Source organism: Pipra filicauda, unplaced genomic scaffold (assembly GCF_003945595.2).
Source record: "Pipra filicauda isolate LSUMZ 115617 unplaced genomic scaffold, ASM394559v2 scaffold104_size2351352_pilon, whole genome shotgun sequence".
Lineage (NCBI taxonomy): Eukaryota > Metazoa > Chordata > Aves > Passeriformes > Pipridae > Pipra > Pipra filicauda.
In genome coordinates, this window is record NW_024103485.1 from 1,699,545 (window position 1) to 1,714,771 (window position 15,227).

The following is a 15,227-nucleotide window of genomic DNA, read 5'->3' on the forward strand; positions in this document are numbered from 1 at the left end:
AGGTTTGGGGATAATTACGTTATTTTTACACAGTACTTTGTCCTAATTTTCCTGGTATATCCAGCCTAAACAGTAACTCCAATGTTATATACATTTGGGAATGAACACGGTAATAATGAGTGCAGCTGACAACTTGTCCAGTAGGTGAGCCTCCATATCTGCATTTCTCAACCTTATCAAGTAGCTGACTTCAGTCAGATAGTAGCCCTAAATCATTGCCAATAGAGCCCTTGATGGTGCTTCTGTAACAAGAAGTCTTACTAGACACAAGAGGCAGTTCAAAAAGTGTTTGCGAGGCTGTGTGTCAACTTTCCCTTCCTTCACATCAGAAACTGTGTTTGTCTCTTGGGCTGAATAGTTTAGTGATCCAGAGTTAATTAACAATCCATCACTTGGGGCAGCTTTGGAGTTGCAATGTCCCCCATAGTGCCCACTGCTCTGACTCCACTGACTCCAACACCACAATTTATTTTGAACTGGTATTTCCAAATTGAGACAGAGCAGGCAACAAAACTTTTCTCTTGCAGAGCGTGGGGAGGGAAGGCTGCCATGTGACTTCGGGATACAAGTTGACTTTGTTAAGTAAGGATACCTTGAACTGCCTTTTAATAATAGTGTCCTCTTCTGTGATAAGATGGGAAGTTTATTTTATCTCTGGTAATAAACAGGAGCTGAGGATCTGTGTAATTCCAGGGCTTTCCATCTGCCCTGGTTATGCAGGAGCATATAAAAAAGTAAATGGTAGTAGGTGCATTTTATTATTCACCTTCTGATATGACTGTGATCACTACACAGTCTTTAGATGGCTGCTGTCACTGGCCTCACCTTACAGATGGGAAGACTGGCAGGCAGAATAGGAGTGACCTGCCTGTCATCAGCACAACCAGGTGGCAGAGAGAAGAATCTGTCCATTCAGGAAAGGTTATCATGCTCATGATGATAGTTCCTTCCTTTTCAGATGGATGCTGCACACTCTCCTGCTTCTTTTTCTAAAAATAATGATGGAAGAATATTGACTGTGCAGTGTGTACAGTGCCCAAGAGATTGCTAGGGAAAGCTGTGCTTCAGAAACATACACCCTAATTCCCAGCTGATGTGATCTTTTAAAAAATGCCTCCTGTGTGTTTACAGTCTAGCTTTAGCCCAAAGAGTGACTTACTGATGGAAGATACATAAATTGCTCACTTATTTCTAACTGTATAAATTAGGCTGCTTTATATACAAGGTATTAATGTGTCTCATAAAATTCATTTTTTCTTAGATGTTATTTCCACGCTGTGGAGGTGGCTTAACATCTTTGGTTTTACTAACAGTCCTGTAATCTGCTTTAATCTATGAAATTGTCTCAGTCCAGCAAAGGCACATTGCTTTACTTGCTGTGTCTCCAGTTGAGGTCCTGAGAAGCCCATCTGATGATTCTTCCTTATCTTCCTGGATGATCTTTAGCCAAATTAGTACTGGGTGTAAATGAGTTGAAATAATGAGCTCAGGAAATGTCTCAAACACATCTACGGTACCTCTGAGGTCTGTGCTACTTCTTGTTTTTGTCTTCACAGGTTTTCCTTGAAAAAACCCCCACTGTATGGCTTCTTCTTTAAAGCCCCCCATAGTTTTAGAGCACAATATGAAAGTGATTAGCAGTAATGAGAGCTCAGAAGGATAATTTAGTCTTCATGTTCATTTGTTCTAAGCTACTCCTCTCCCTTCTAACAAAAGTGCCAATTAGTTCACATGATGATGTAAATCTTTGTCAACAAAGGAATGGTTGAAGAGATGCCACTCATTTATTAAAGGTCAGCTGAGTACACATCACAGGAAAACAACTTTGAATGACTGTTGATCATTTCCACATTCACATCAATTACCTAAATGAGAAAGACTTCATATAACACAACTGCTGCTTTCCCTCAAGTGCTCTCTTGTTCACATCACAGCTTTTTCTGCCTCCATTCTCCTGTAAATGTACCTACAGCTGCAAAAGAAACTTCAGAAAATGGTTGTCTTTAATCCTCCTGAGCTGTGCTCTCACAATAAAATAAAATGTTTGCACCAACATGAACAGCTTGAGAGGTGAAAAAGAAAAATTAGTCCTGAATTATGTTTATACTAATTTATGTTGACTATAACAATGACTTTGTGGGAGTTGCTTAGACCTTCCTCAGGTGACTTTAAGCAATTTATTTCAGTTTGCAATTCAAGAGGTACTTTCATACAGCAACATTGCAAACTCATGCTAGAATCAAATAGTTCATCTGGATTCTCTTGTAGCTCTAAAGTCCTCCTTTTAGGTAAAAGCTGGACATTCAGACCTCACTTATCTGACTGGCTCTTTCTGCTGCAATGGGCAGAAGGATATCTAGTGCATTCCTCAGTTTTTTTGACTGACCAGTGTTTGAAAAGATATTAATAAAAATTATTTGTCAGTAAAAGTAGAGATGCTGAACATAATCAAATTTCTCACCTCACTAATCAGTAAGATATGGACAAATAGGTCCAGCCTCACCTCGAATATTATGGCAGTTTTGGTCACCAGAATATAAGAAAGATATTAAGCTCTTAGACAGCATCCAAAGGAGTGCTACAAAGATGGTGAGAGGCCTTGAGGGGAAGCCGTATGAGGAGCAGCTGAGGGCACTTGTTCTGTTCAGCCTGGAGAAGAGGAGACTGAGGGGAGACCTCATTGCAGTTACAACTTCCTCAGGAGGGGAAGAGGAGGAGCAGACAATGATCTCTTCTCTGTGGTGACCAGTGACAGGACCTGAGGGAATGGCCTGGAGTTGTGTCAGGGGTGGTTTAGGTGGAACATTAGAAAAAGGTTCTTCCCCCAGAGGGTGGTTGGGTACTGCACCAGGGTCCCCAGGGAAGTGGTCACAGCACCAAGACTGACAGAGTTCAAGAAACGTTTGGACAATGCTATCAGGCACATGGTGTGACTCTTGGGAATGATCCTGTGCAGGGCCGGGAGTCGGACTCGATGATCCTTATTTCTCCCTTCCAACTCAGCATACTCGGCGTCTCTGTGAAATGAAAGGTTAAATCCAGGATGCTATATCTTTCTTTATTCAGGTACTGCATTCTTAATTTGAGTCGATTGGTTATGCTTTGAGTTTCCACCCAAACTTTCTGATTTTATTCAAGTCCTCTAGACTGAGTTGTGCTGACATGCCAAATTGTGCTGGTTTTCTTATCTGCAGGCCACATGCATGCCTGTTTTACTGATAAGACTTTCTTGTATGTGTAGTGCTCAGACTGGTACTTCAGACCATAATCTTTCATCTGTCCAAAAGCCATATGTGGTATATGTGGTACAAACTATCCCACTCGAATTTCTTTCAGCTCTTTGGAGACTCTGATATCATACTCCCTCCTCCCTGTCATCTGAACATAAAATCAGCAAGGATCCTTCATGGTTGCAGTAGATTACCATGAGTTTCTTCTTTTTGTGGAATAAATGTTTGCTGCCCTCCACTTTTTACACTGTGTTGACACTTCACAGTCTCTAACATATTTGTCCTCAAAATTAAATCTTGGGATAGAAATTACATGGATATAGTATTATCCTTATTTTACATCTAGCTTGAAGGGCAGTGCCTGTCACACAAGAAATCAGTGGTAAAGTGCAGAGCTGGCTTAGAATGTCTTGGGAATGTGATTTGTGTCATGAACCCTGCAAATGCACAGATAGCAGTGAGACCACCAGCATGCAACCTCTCCTGATCGAGGCCAGATTTGTACTAGTCACATAAAGAGAAAAGGTTTGTTCTCCTTTTGCTTGTCTTTTAAGCTCTCCAGTTCCACGTTCTTTGATGTAGTTTCAGTAAAACCTGTTGGCCTGTTTCCCTCTGTGTTTATCGCAGGCGGCTCGTTCACGGCACTGTTCTGCTCAGCATGAGGCTGTGCAGCACACCCACAGCAATGATCACCCCGGGCATCTGCAGCACCAGCACACCAACCTCGGTCACACTGCAGGTAAGAAAGCCAGAAAGCAAAGCAAAGGGTTGTTTTCTAACAAAGTGCAAGAAGGCAGGTTTTCAAGGCCACACAAAGAAAGTGTGTTAATCTTCAGGGTGACAGTCTGTAATTCTGTGCAGTGGCAAATATGTCTGATGCTTTCCATACCAAATAACCACTTCTGAGGGCTGGAGAAAGTTTTTGTAGGGTAATTTTTGTTGCTGTCATTTTGGTTCCAAAAATACTTTTGACACAGGTTAGTGAGCTGGTACCTGAATGTTTTGATTCCCAAAATACTTCTGACGCAAATAAAGGACTTGGTACCTGACTTACAGCTGCCTTGTCAAATCTGAGCTTTTGTTCTGATGCTATTGAATTGTGTGCCATTGTGAGTGTAACACACAGCTTACAATAAGACTGAGTGGCACAAAGGAAAGTGGCTAAAAGCAGCTGTTAATAGGTTTTAGTGTAGCTCTCCTTGATCACTACATGCTGAGCACAGAATCATTGAAGTTGGAAAAAACCTTCAGGATGAGTCCAGCCTTTGACTGATCACCACCTTTGTCAACCAAATCATGGCACTAAGTGCCATATCCAACCACTTCTTGAACACCTCTGGGATGATGACTCCAGCACCTCCATGGGCAGCCCATTCCAATTCTTGACAACACCTTCCATAAAGAAATTCCTCCTGATGTCCAACCTGAACCTCCCCAGGTGCAGCTTAAGGCTTCTTGTCCTATCTCTGGTTGCCTGGGACCAGAGACTGACCCCAACCTGGCTACAACCTCCTTTCAGGTAGTTGTAGAGAGTTATAAGGCCCCCCCCTGAGCCTCCCCTTCTCCAGGTTGAACACCCCCAACTCCCTCAGCCACTCCTCATATGATTTAGTCTCTAGACTCTTCACCAGCTCCATTGCCCTTCTCTGGACACAGTCCAGCACTTCAATGTCTTTTTTGTACTGAGGGGCCCAGAATTAAAAATAGAGTTTGAGGTGTGACCTCACCAGTGCCGAGTACGTGGGGAAAATCATTGCCCTGGTCAAAGTTCTCACTCATTCTGGGCAGAATGGTGCTCCCAGTATTGAAAATACATTAAGTCTGCATGATGGTTTTGCCACCTTTCCAGGTTAAGTTAGCAACTGGATATTTAAAGGGCAAAAGCAATTGTTTTCTGTATTGAAAAGCTGAATATCTATTAGCAAATCACATGTAGAAGCAGATAATACAGATAAAAAAGCCTGACCTAAGAATAGCCCAGTTTTAACAGACAAGCAAATGGGAATTTTCTAGTCTGAGGAGTTCAGTCAAAGACCATGCCTTAAAATAGCTCCCCCTATTAATAATAAAGGGATGTTGAGACAGTAAATGGCTATTAATTTATAATCTCTCTCTACTGAAAGAAATGGAACAGGATCTCTCATTTTCAGTTACTCCCATGCATGTGGCATTATCACCATTTGGGAACATGCTGGAAATGTCATAAAGATAGATTTTCATAGAATGAATAGCTTGGGTTGGAAGGGACCTTAAAGATGATCTGGTTTTCTGATGTGACTCTTTTGTAGGGTATAACTTTTTTAACCTTTAGAAGAGTGTTGCATATTAAATACATATATTAAAAAATAGATATTAATAAATAATAAACCAATAATAAACCATTAATAAATCAAAAAAGGATGCAAATTTAGCTGATGTTTGAAGAACAACCTGAGTTTTCAGACAAGTATGTATTCAGACTATCAAGTACTTAAAGCATTGTAATTTTAGTTGAATGTTTACTTTCTCTGCATCTTAAAAAACATTATCCTAAATTTCTGATGCTACATGTAAATGTAAAGAATGAAAAATTGGTAGATATTCTATGGTATATATGAAATTGAACATCCAGAAATGATAATAGAATCATAAGTAAACCTACTTTAAAAAAAAAACAAAAAAAAAAAAAAAAAAAAAAAAAAAAAAAAACACAAAAAAAAAAACAAAAACCCCCAAATCTACATTAGTGAAAGTTTTCCACTTACAAACCATCCCATTAAAAACCAGGAAAGGAGGAGAAAAGGAAAAGGTTGCTTCAGCTTTGTGTCTGTGCAGTTCTAATAAAATTGAAATACACTAGATGAAATTCTCTCGGGAAAGTTAGCTTCCACTGATTTCTGCAGACTGAATTTCTCACCAAAACATTTAATATTACATACAGTGAGTATCCCCAAATAATTATCTGTTCTTCTTTCTGTCCTATTTTGTATACTTACCATACAAATCCAAGATAACATTTATTGACGGTTGTATCTGACAATACATATTGGTAAAATAATTTCTGCCTTTTTTCTCATCTTTCTTTTTTTTTTTCTTTTAATAAAGATTGACTTTCCAGAAACTAATCTGGAGTTCATTAAACCTGAACCTGAAGAAAGAAGAGGTGATCTTGAAGAGCCAACCCAAGGGTGCCTGAAGCACATTGCAAGGCTTTCTCAGATACATTCTCTCTTGCTGTAAGTTGTACCCAGGTAGCCCTGCTCATTCTTGGCTTGCTGAACTTATCCTATCGATCACAATTAGGTGTATCCAATTCTTTGAAAACAAAATTTTCCTCTGGAGGAGCCAAGCTTGACTGATGTGAGAACTAACACCTCTAAATCAGAGAATATATCACAGCAAAGCCTAATAGGCCCCTGGAGGTGGCTGTGTATTTTACCAGTTTAGAAAAGGATTGTTTTTCTCTTTCTATTACTGTATCTTTTCATGTCTTTGAAGTGAGAAACTAATTTTTGGTTCAAAAAATAAGATTTTCAGGTGATGCAGTACATCTATATCAGTATCAGCAAGAACACCTTTGGGTTCAATGGAAATCAGCCTCTCTCACTTATACATTCAGACTTCAGATATAGTAGTTAAATGGCATTTGAAAAATCTGTTTCAAGTTATAAGCAAGGAAAGAAGTATGTAAAGTTTAGCTTTCACAGAAGGTGGATAAAGGCAAAGTGAAACAAAACACACTGTATATACTGAGGCAGATTAGTATGCTCAGCTATACTGGTACATGTTATACTACCAATTAGGATTATGTACTGCATAAAATAATTTTGGGTAAAATCAGAGGGGAATTTGGTGCTTACAGAGAGCCATTTTACTAATGACAGTTAATTGTGTGAATTAATCCTCCATCAAAGGTCAAAAGGTGCATTAACTGTACAATAACTAAATAACCTAGAGTCAGTTCAGCCCTCTCAGTGTGATACGATGTATCTTTTAGGAAGACTTTTCTGTTCTGATTTCTAAGTTGATGGCTTGGAGTTTTTAATTTTTTTTTTTTTTTTTAAAGACAAATTTACTGTTGTATTTGATATTTACCTCAACTTCTAAAAAGACAGGATGAAATGTGAAATTATTTTTATTAATCATGGGATCTGTGATTTGAGTTTTTTTATTTTATTTTGAAATGTGAATGGGATGTCAGTATTTTATTGTGGGTAGCCATGGTGCCACGACACTGACAAGGTGCCAGCAAAATTTCCAGCTGCAAGATATGCTCCCGAGTGATTTTGGGAACTTCAAACCAGTGCATCTGATCTCTATTCATGGTGAAATGGTGGGTTCAGTAAGAAGGAATAAGATCATTAAGAATTAAGCTAGGTATGAAGTAATTTGTCAGGAAAGAACCAGTGTGGCTTCTGTGGATAGAATCCTGCCTCATCAAAGTGTTGCTGTTCTAGGAGGTTGTCAGTGAGTTCATGGATATTGGGGGGTTGGTGAACATAAGACATTTGGATGTTCAAAAAACAGCTTGTGAAATAAATTATTTTGCCATGGGTTTAGAAGGAAACTGGCTAAAGGCAAAGATAGAATGTTTAAAATAGGATTTTCAGAATGGAGGAATCACTAGCAGGGTCTTCCAGTGCTCAGGGTTGGGACCAGTTTTATTCAGTACCTTCATTGATGACAGGGTGAAAGAAGTGGGCAGGGAAATCTCTAGGTTTGCAGATGGTACTAAACTCTGCCAGATTGTCATTGTGCTATGGAGGAAAGATCCAGAAGGACTTAAAAAATTGGTAAAAACATGGCCAATGAGCTTCAGTGTGGACAAATTTAAGGGGGTATATTTAAGGAAAAAATAGCTAAGCGTGTTTATGTGACACTGTTCTCAGAACTGGCAATTAGAATGCAGGAAGTACATCTTGACATTACTTCTGATATTTCCCTGAACTCGTGAATGCAATGTACCGCAACACCTGAAAGTGCTAATAAAATATTGGGCATCATCAGGAAGGGTAAAGAAGGAACCAGTGTGTGCCATTTCCCTGCTACCTAAAACCCTGTGCTGTATTTTGAGTATGCTGCATAGTTCTTGTCTCCCCAACTCAGGAAAGACACAGTAGATGTGGAAAATGTACAGAAAAGGGCAACTAAAGTCATTAAAGGGATTAAGCAGCTGGAGAAGCTAAAAAGATTGGGACTCTGTAGTTTGGAGAAAAGACTAGAAGGTATCTGTGTGTGCATGATTAATTTTTATATAATCATGATGGTGATAGACAAGGTGAATGCCTCATCAATTCCTACAATATTTGAACTGGGGACATTAAGTGAAACCAGGTAGGAAATCACTTGTCAATGGGAAGAAAATAATTTTTAAGTCAGTCAGTGGTGAGCTTTTAAAATCTATTGTCACAAAGCTGTGAAAGCAGACAATGCCATCACAGTCATACACAAATTCATGGGTAACAAGTTCATTCAATAGGTATAACAAAGAACAGGCAAGGGTAGACCCTATAACATCCTTTCATGGGAATATGAAAGGAAGAGACCACTGAAAGTCACCAGTTTGGAGTTAAAGCTTTGATAAGTTCAGTAACAGATTCTTGGAGGAAAGAGAATGGTAGTCCAGTGTTTTTCCACTCTTAATTGTTTTCTGTTATCCTGTCTTATAGGCAAAGCTAATCTACCAATTGAATCATGAAGATAAAGGGCTTTGAATGAAACAATTACATTTTTTAGTACTTAGTGATCAAGGGGAATCTGTCAGCCTGCAATTTTTGTTTACCTTCCTCATTCATGAGACTTTCTTTAAAAAATTTGTAACATATCAGTATCCAAACAAATTATGGCCATGATATCTAAAGATCTTCTCCTTCCTTTTTTCCATATGTCAAGAAAAAGAAAGGAATCTAGGTAGATTTTTAGCCTTAAATACAATTTTGAGATACACGGGTTTCTGTGGTCAGAAGACACAAGAAACCTTTCTCAGGCTGTTCATTCTACTGGAAGTGGAGGGAATATGTGAATGGATAGAAAATGTTCTTAGCCCAATGATAGAAAAGGAAGAAACAGTGGTTAAAAACAGACATCTGCACGCTTGTCTTTGTTACAGGCTGTTGAATCCAGTTGTGCTATGAATGCAAGGCTGCTGTGGGAACGTGTCCCCAGGTTCAACCCTCACAGAGGTGGATCATGTATTCCTGATAATATCAGTAAATCAACAGAGTGAAAAGGCTGTACTTTACTGCCCAAAGAGGGAACAGTGCCACAAAACAGACAGTACAGACAGCCTGATTCTGTTCCTCCTCTCTGCCTGATCAGGATCCAAGTCTGCTGGTGGAATATGTACATGCATATTTATATATATATATATATCATAAAAAATATTGATTGTTCCAGTAGTTGGGCTTAGACAGTCTCTACAGGAGCTGACCCCAGATTTTACTGCTCTCCCCAGCTGCTGACACCCAGGCATATGATCCTCCAAGGTTCACAACCACACTCTGATTTGGTTGCTGGTGCTTGGGCCTCTTCGTGTTACATGGGCAAGGTATTCTCCAGTAGCTGGTCCAGACCTAAAGTCTTCCCAGTAGCTGAATCTCAGACTCCTGTGTCTCTGTTAGATAGCTCAGATCACTGGTCCCCATGGCAAACATCTCTTGGATGTTAATTAATGAAGATGTTCAGTGGGACTGAAGGCAATGAGCTTCACCATGTGGCTCTTGTGCTCCTCACAGCCCTACACTGTGTGATCTTTGGTGTCATCACCAAACCAGACAAGAGAGTGCCAAGAGGGGAATTTGTTAGTTACTGACAGGTGCTTTGGCTGAGTTCTGAAAACATTTCACATGTGAGCCTCTGATTCCTTTCAGGATTACTGTGTTTGAAATACAAACCCTGGAAGACTAGCCATCTGAGATGAAGGCTGCTCTTCCAGCCTCATACAGCCCAGTATCCCAGTGTTAAGTGTGTGTTCCAGGGTAGGGATCAGAGACTGGTTTGGAGCTAGGAAGATGACAACCTGGTTTCTACCATCTTTATTTTATCATTTTCCTTCTACCTTTTTCCTCTCTTTCAGCTTCTCTTTCACTTTTTGCCACTTTCCTGGTAAGAATCTAGTTTGCCTACGAGTGGTCACAAGAGTGCTTTTGCTGTGAGTTGTGATTAGAAAGGCTGCTTCCAGTTGGATGAATAGTGGAAGAGGTCTAAAAAACTGTAGTAATGCTGCACACTTTTCTGGGGTGTCCATGGCAGAGAAACTTCCAAGAGAAAATCAGTGCCAGGGGACAGAAATTTGTATTTTCCAGCTTTGCTGCTCCTTCCTCTTTTTGCCTTTTGTCTTATTCTGCTTTAGTACTGAACATGAACAACAAAGGAATCTCACATGCATTTAAACTCATTTTTTGCCATTCCCCCCCCCCCCAAAAAAAAGGTAACAATTAATACCAACTAACAAAGCTGTCACAGAAGCTGTTCTCTTCATTTAGCTAAAGGGATTAATGAAAACTTAAACTGAAAATTACTGAATTATTTAGGGTTTTTTGGGTTTTGGGGGTTTATTTGTGTTAAGCAGAAGGGTATATAGTTTAATCTAGATCTTATATGGAGAGAAATTTGGATACGACTCTACCTAAAAAACCATAAACTTCATTTTTATCAATAAAGAGGGTTTATTAGCATCTTATCCCTGTTGAGCCAAAGAAGTGTCCTTATTAGCATAACAATCTTCAGATGCTGTGTATGCAAAATACTTTTACCATCTATTTTAAATGTCCTATTACATGTATATGTTAACTTTTGTTGCAATTAAGAAGCTTAAATCAGAACCTAAATAACCCCTGCCCCACCCAACCTTTAATTTCGTCTCTGATCTTTAAAGCATGGGAAGAGAAAATGACATTGCCTCTGGAGTAAAGTCAGAGGGAGAAACCTGTTGTTTAGAAAACATGATACAAGGATTGATTTCTTATCTCCCTTTGCAAGCTCAGTAGAAGCTTTAGCTGCTTTAATCTGAACATCAGATTGTCTAGTTTGGAGAATGCTGTTTGAAAGCTTAAACCTCTGCTTAAAGTTAACATGTAAAAGAGGTCCTTTAGGTGAACTGCCCTGCAGAATACCATCCGAATACATAAGATAATCAAGAGAGGCAATGAAATCTTAGGCCTGCTTTTATCTTTTTCTGTGTGTGACTTCATACACTCAGAAAGGCATTTATCTATTGTCACTTTAGACAAGCTGTGAATTCTGAAGCTGTTTCCTGAAGTGATTACTGAAATGATACTTTTCCTGAAATGATTACTGGAAGTCACAACAGAATTTGTATCACAGTTAGGTTCATCTCTGCATACATCTATAAGCTTATTTTCCTTAAGGAAAGAAATTAACATTCACTCTTGTTATAGTAAGAAACATGCCCATCCTTGTGCTGCTGCTCTCTGTTCCTAAACGTTTGGCAATTCAAAATGGCAAAGGAGAAAAGTTCTGTAGTGCACAGAGAGCCAAAGGAACTCATTGCTATGAGTTGTGAAAGACACAATCTTGACTGTTAGAGTGTGGCTAAGATTATTTTTTTTAGGGTAAGAACGTCCCAAAATACTGCAAATAGAAGGACAATGAACTTGGAAAGAATGTAAAAACTTGAATTTTTGAGCTCTGTTTACACATCTGGATAATTAAATGCTTGACTGGAAACAAACTATTTACTTACTGCCTTCTACAAGATTTCTCACGCCTTCTGAAATATCTGTGTCTGTTTGAAGTCACAATTATGTTATTTTATTAAGTAGACAGATCACCAATCTGGTCAAATATGACTAAGAAAAATGATGTTCTTGATTTCGGTAATGATTTATATGAACTGGACATCGGTTTGCACTTTCAGAGTTTGCTTTTGAAGGCTCTGATATCAAATTAACGAGATAGTCTGGGCTTGTCTCTCAAGGGGAATTTATTTTTCTGTTTTCTGGTGTGTTAAAACCTGAGATTTAATATGCATGAGGCAAAGACATCCAAATTGTTGACAAATCAGAGCATATAAAGCAGAAATTATTCTGTGGCATTTCTCACTGTGGTGAAATATAGTGTGATGACTGATCATTTTATCAATATGTCCTTTAGATATCTAATATCTCTTTGAGGAATTTGGTATATTGCACCCTTTTTTGTGAGTACAGCAAAGCGTGGCATGCTAGGCTTTGTGAACAGATACAGAAGTTGCTGGGAGCTTTTCTTCCCTTTTCTAAACTCATACCAGTGCTAGGCAATAATCACACTCTGTGTGTGTGCATGTGCACATGCTCATGTTCTTGTGTGTGCACATGGATGTGCTTAAACCCTATTTTAAATGCAGATACATTAAAAGTAGGCACACCTGCTTTAAACAGTCAAAGCAAGGGCAGAAATGAAAGCAATGACACTGTGTGTCTACAGTAGTTAGAGACAATATATAACAGATGGATGTAACAATAATTTATCTGGTGATAACTGTACCTTCTTAGTGGAAAAAAAACAAACAAAGAAACAAAACAAAACCCCATACCAACAACAGTAAAAACAAACAAACAAACAACACCAACAACAGAGATAGCGGAGAAGAAAATTGAGAGTGCTTGGGATGTGAAATAATCATATGTGTGTGTCTTTTGACACTTCATTTTTATATGACCTAAGGCTGACAGATCCAGAGTATAAGTATCACTTTTCTTATAAAAGCTGGTCTGCAGAAAATGATATCCTACCCCAAGGAAAACACGTACTTAGCTGAAAAGCAGTGTACTGTGTGACTTGGCCCCTCTGCACAATAAAGTTTGTTGCTACACAAAGCTCCAGGTGGTTTTGATTTCAAACTGAATTTCTAATCTTCTTTTCCAGACTCTCAGAGCAACAGAGAAGAATCTTATGGTTTTATCGTTACCACTGCACTAATCAAAACTGCTCCCTTCCTCTGGTGCTGGGCAGTGCACCCAGTTGGGATCGAACGACCGTGTCAGAAATGTATGCCACGTTGAGGAGCTGGAGGTTTTCTAACCCTTTAGAGGCACTTGGGCTTCTGACTTTCAGGTAAGGGAAAATTAACCAAGTAGGAAAATAACAATAAGCAGAGTGATCACAAGGTGATTAATTCAGCTCGTCAGTTTGCTCAACACAGTATCACGCTGTGGTTCGCTGATTGTGCTTTTGGCTCCGTCTCTGTGTCAAAGTGAAAACAGAGTTGCAACTCTTGTGATGACCTTGAGTTGAACGTGTCAGCCCTGTCTTCTTGGCTGAGGTGGTTTTCTGTTTCTCAGGATAATGAAAAGAGTATTTCAGTCTCCATAACAGACTCAGTTTCTGGTAACAGGTGATCAGTCACATACTCAGCACTTACACAGCACTCCATTATCTTCAAACTGCTGTACAGACATGACGTGACTAATGGGAGAGGAGGACTAACAACAATCAATGTAAATACATAGAGTCCCACATGTAACCTATCTTTCTGAAGTAGATTGGATGAAGCTTTAAAGTCAGTTCCCCACACTCTGAATAAATTCTGTTGCGGTGCCTTATGTTCCACCCCCACTTCTTACACTGGGAGCTGTTTGTTTGTCAGGAGACTTTCTTGATGCTGGAGATAGTCCTACCCATGATGTAATAGCAGATGTCAGGGGACAGAATCTGTGTCAGCAGTTACATTTCCTCCAAAAACTTGGGAGGTACTTTGCATTAAGTGACCTACCTGTGAAAACATTAAACATGCAGATGAAATCCTTGAGCAAATTTGGTTTATCAAGCCCTTGCTTGTCTTGTGTAAGCACAGGCTGCACCAGCTTTGCTATCTCAGTTTCATGCTGTACCTTTAGAAAAAAAACAAACCTCACCTAAAGCTTTACTTGAGAAATTACTTTATACACTTACCTCCACAGTATTAAAAATAGTTATTTAATATTCTAAAACCGATTATTGACTGTTATTTCCCTCTTGATGCAATTTCCTCAGAATCCTTTTATCCCTGTTTTATATCTGAACTATTAGCAGTTTCACGTTTGCATAAGTGTCTTTTTTTATGCATAGTGGGAATGAAAAATCATTCAAAGGTGGAAGCAAAGATCCTGAAAGATCATGTTCTGGAACATAGTATTGTTACCTTATTTACCGTTATTAAATTATTAGGATCCATTTCTAATTTATAAAAGATCCATGTAGAAAGGAGTGTATGGAGAATGTGTGCTTACATGCCCCAGAGTAGCAAGAGATTTTGAGATTTATTTTTTTTTTTTTGGTCTGAGCATGCCAGGTTTTCAGATCAGATCTTTCGTCTAATTTTGGTTTTGTGTATGGGTGGCATTTCTGCAAATGAAGAGCTTGATTGTTCTTTGAAGATGCAGCTCTGCACCAGCTCTGCACCACACCAGGGTGTGGTGCAGAATATCAGTCCTGTCAGGTGCTTCTCAGGTTATTTAATATGACTCAGTCTGTCACTGAGCTTCTCAGTGTGTAGCGGATGCAGCAGATGCATTGTTCATTCTGGCTACCACAAAGATTGCTGGCATGAAAAGATGGGAAAATGTCATCACTTTGTCTCTCTTGGTGCCACCGTTGGGAGTGGCTGGCACCTGCAAATACTTCTCTCCTGATCAGGATCTTAGATTGCTTGTCCCTTTAGTTTCCTTCTCACGGAAGATAATATCAATGCAATTTTTTTGCTACATGGTAACACCACAGAAAGAAGTTCTGGATCACGGAACAAATCCTCTTTAAAAAAAAAAAAAAAAAAGAAAAAAATCTGTTCTTCTCATATCCACAATATTTTGTAGGTGCATGAACAACTGGGAAGCTAACCTTCAGAAACAGAGAGGTTGCATTTCCTTAGAGATGTCTAGTTTCAGAGACATCTAGGTTGCATGATTTAACAGCTGAGAGACATGTATATGCAAATTGATAGAGTGGGTTGAAGGAGTGGAGTACTTTCCATATAAATGGGTTTCTGAAGCTTCTTCTCTCAGTTCTCTTTTTCTCAGATTTCTGTCATTTTGAAAAGTA

At 39.1% G+C, this 15,227-nt stretch overlaps 1 protein-coding gene across 1 annotated transcript in view; it reads left to right on the forward strand.

Annotated features, from left to right (window-relative positions):
- The window catches only part of PIK3C2G (phosphatidylinositol-4-phosphate 3-kinase catalytic subunit type 2 gamma), a 205,679-nt gene that overhangs the window by 72,599 nt on the left and 117,853 nt on the right, over positions 1 to 15,227 (forward strand). The window contains exons 14-16 of the mRNA XM_039379280.1: positions 3,858 to 3,969; positions 6,315 to 6,445; positions 13,077 to 13,265. Coding sequence (XP_039235214.1) covers positions 3,858 to 3,969; positions 6,315 to 6,445; positions 13,077 to 13,265 — 432 coding nt within the window. The remainder of the gene's footprint in view (positions 1 to 3,857; positions 3,970 to 6,314; positions 6,446 to 13,076; positions 13,266 to 15,227) is intronic.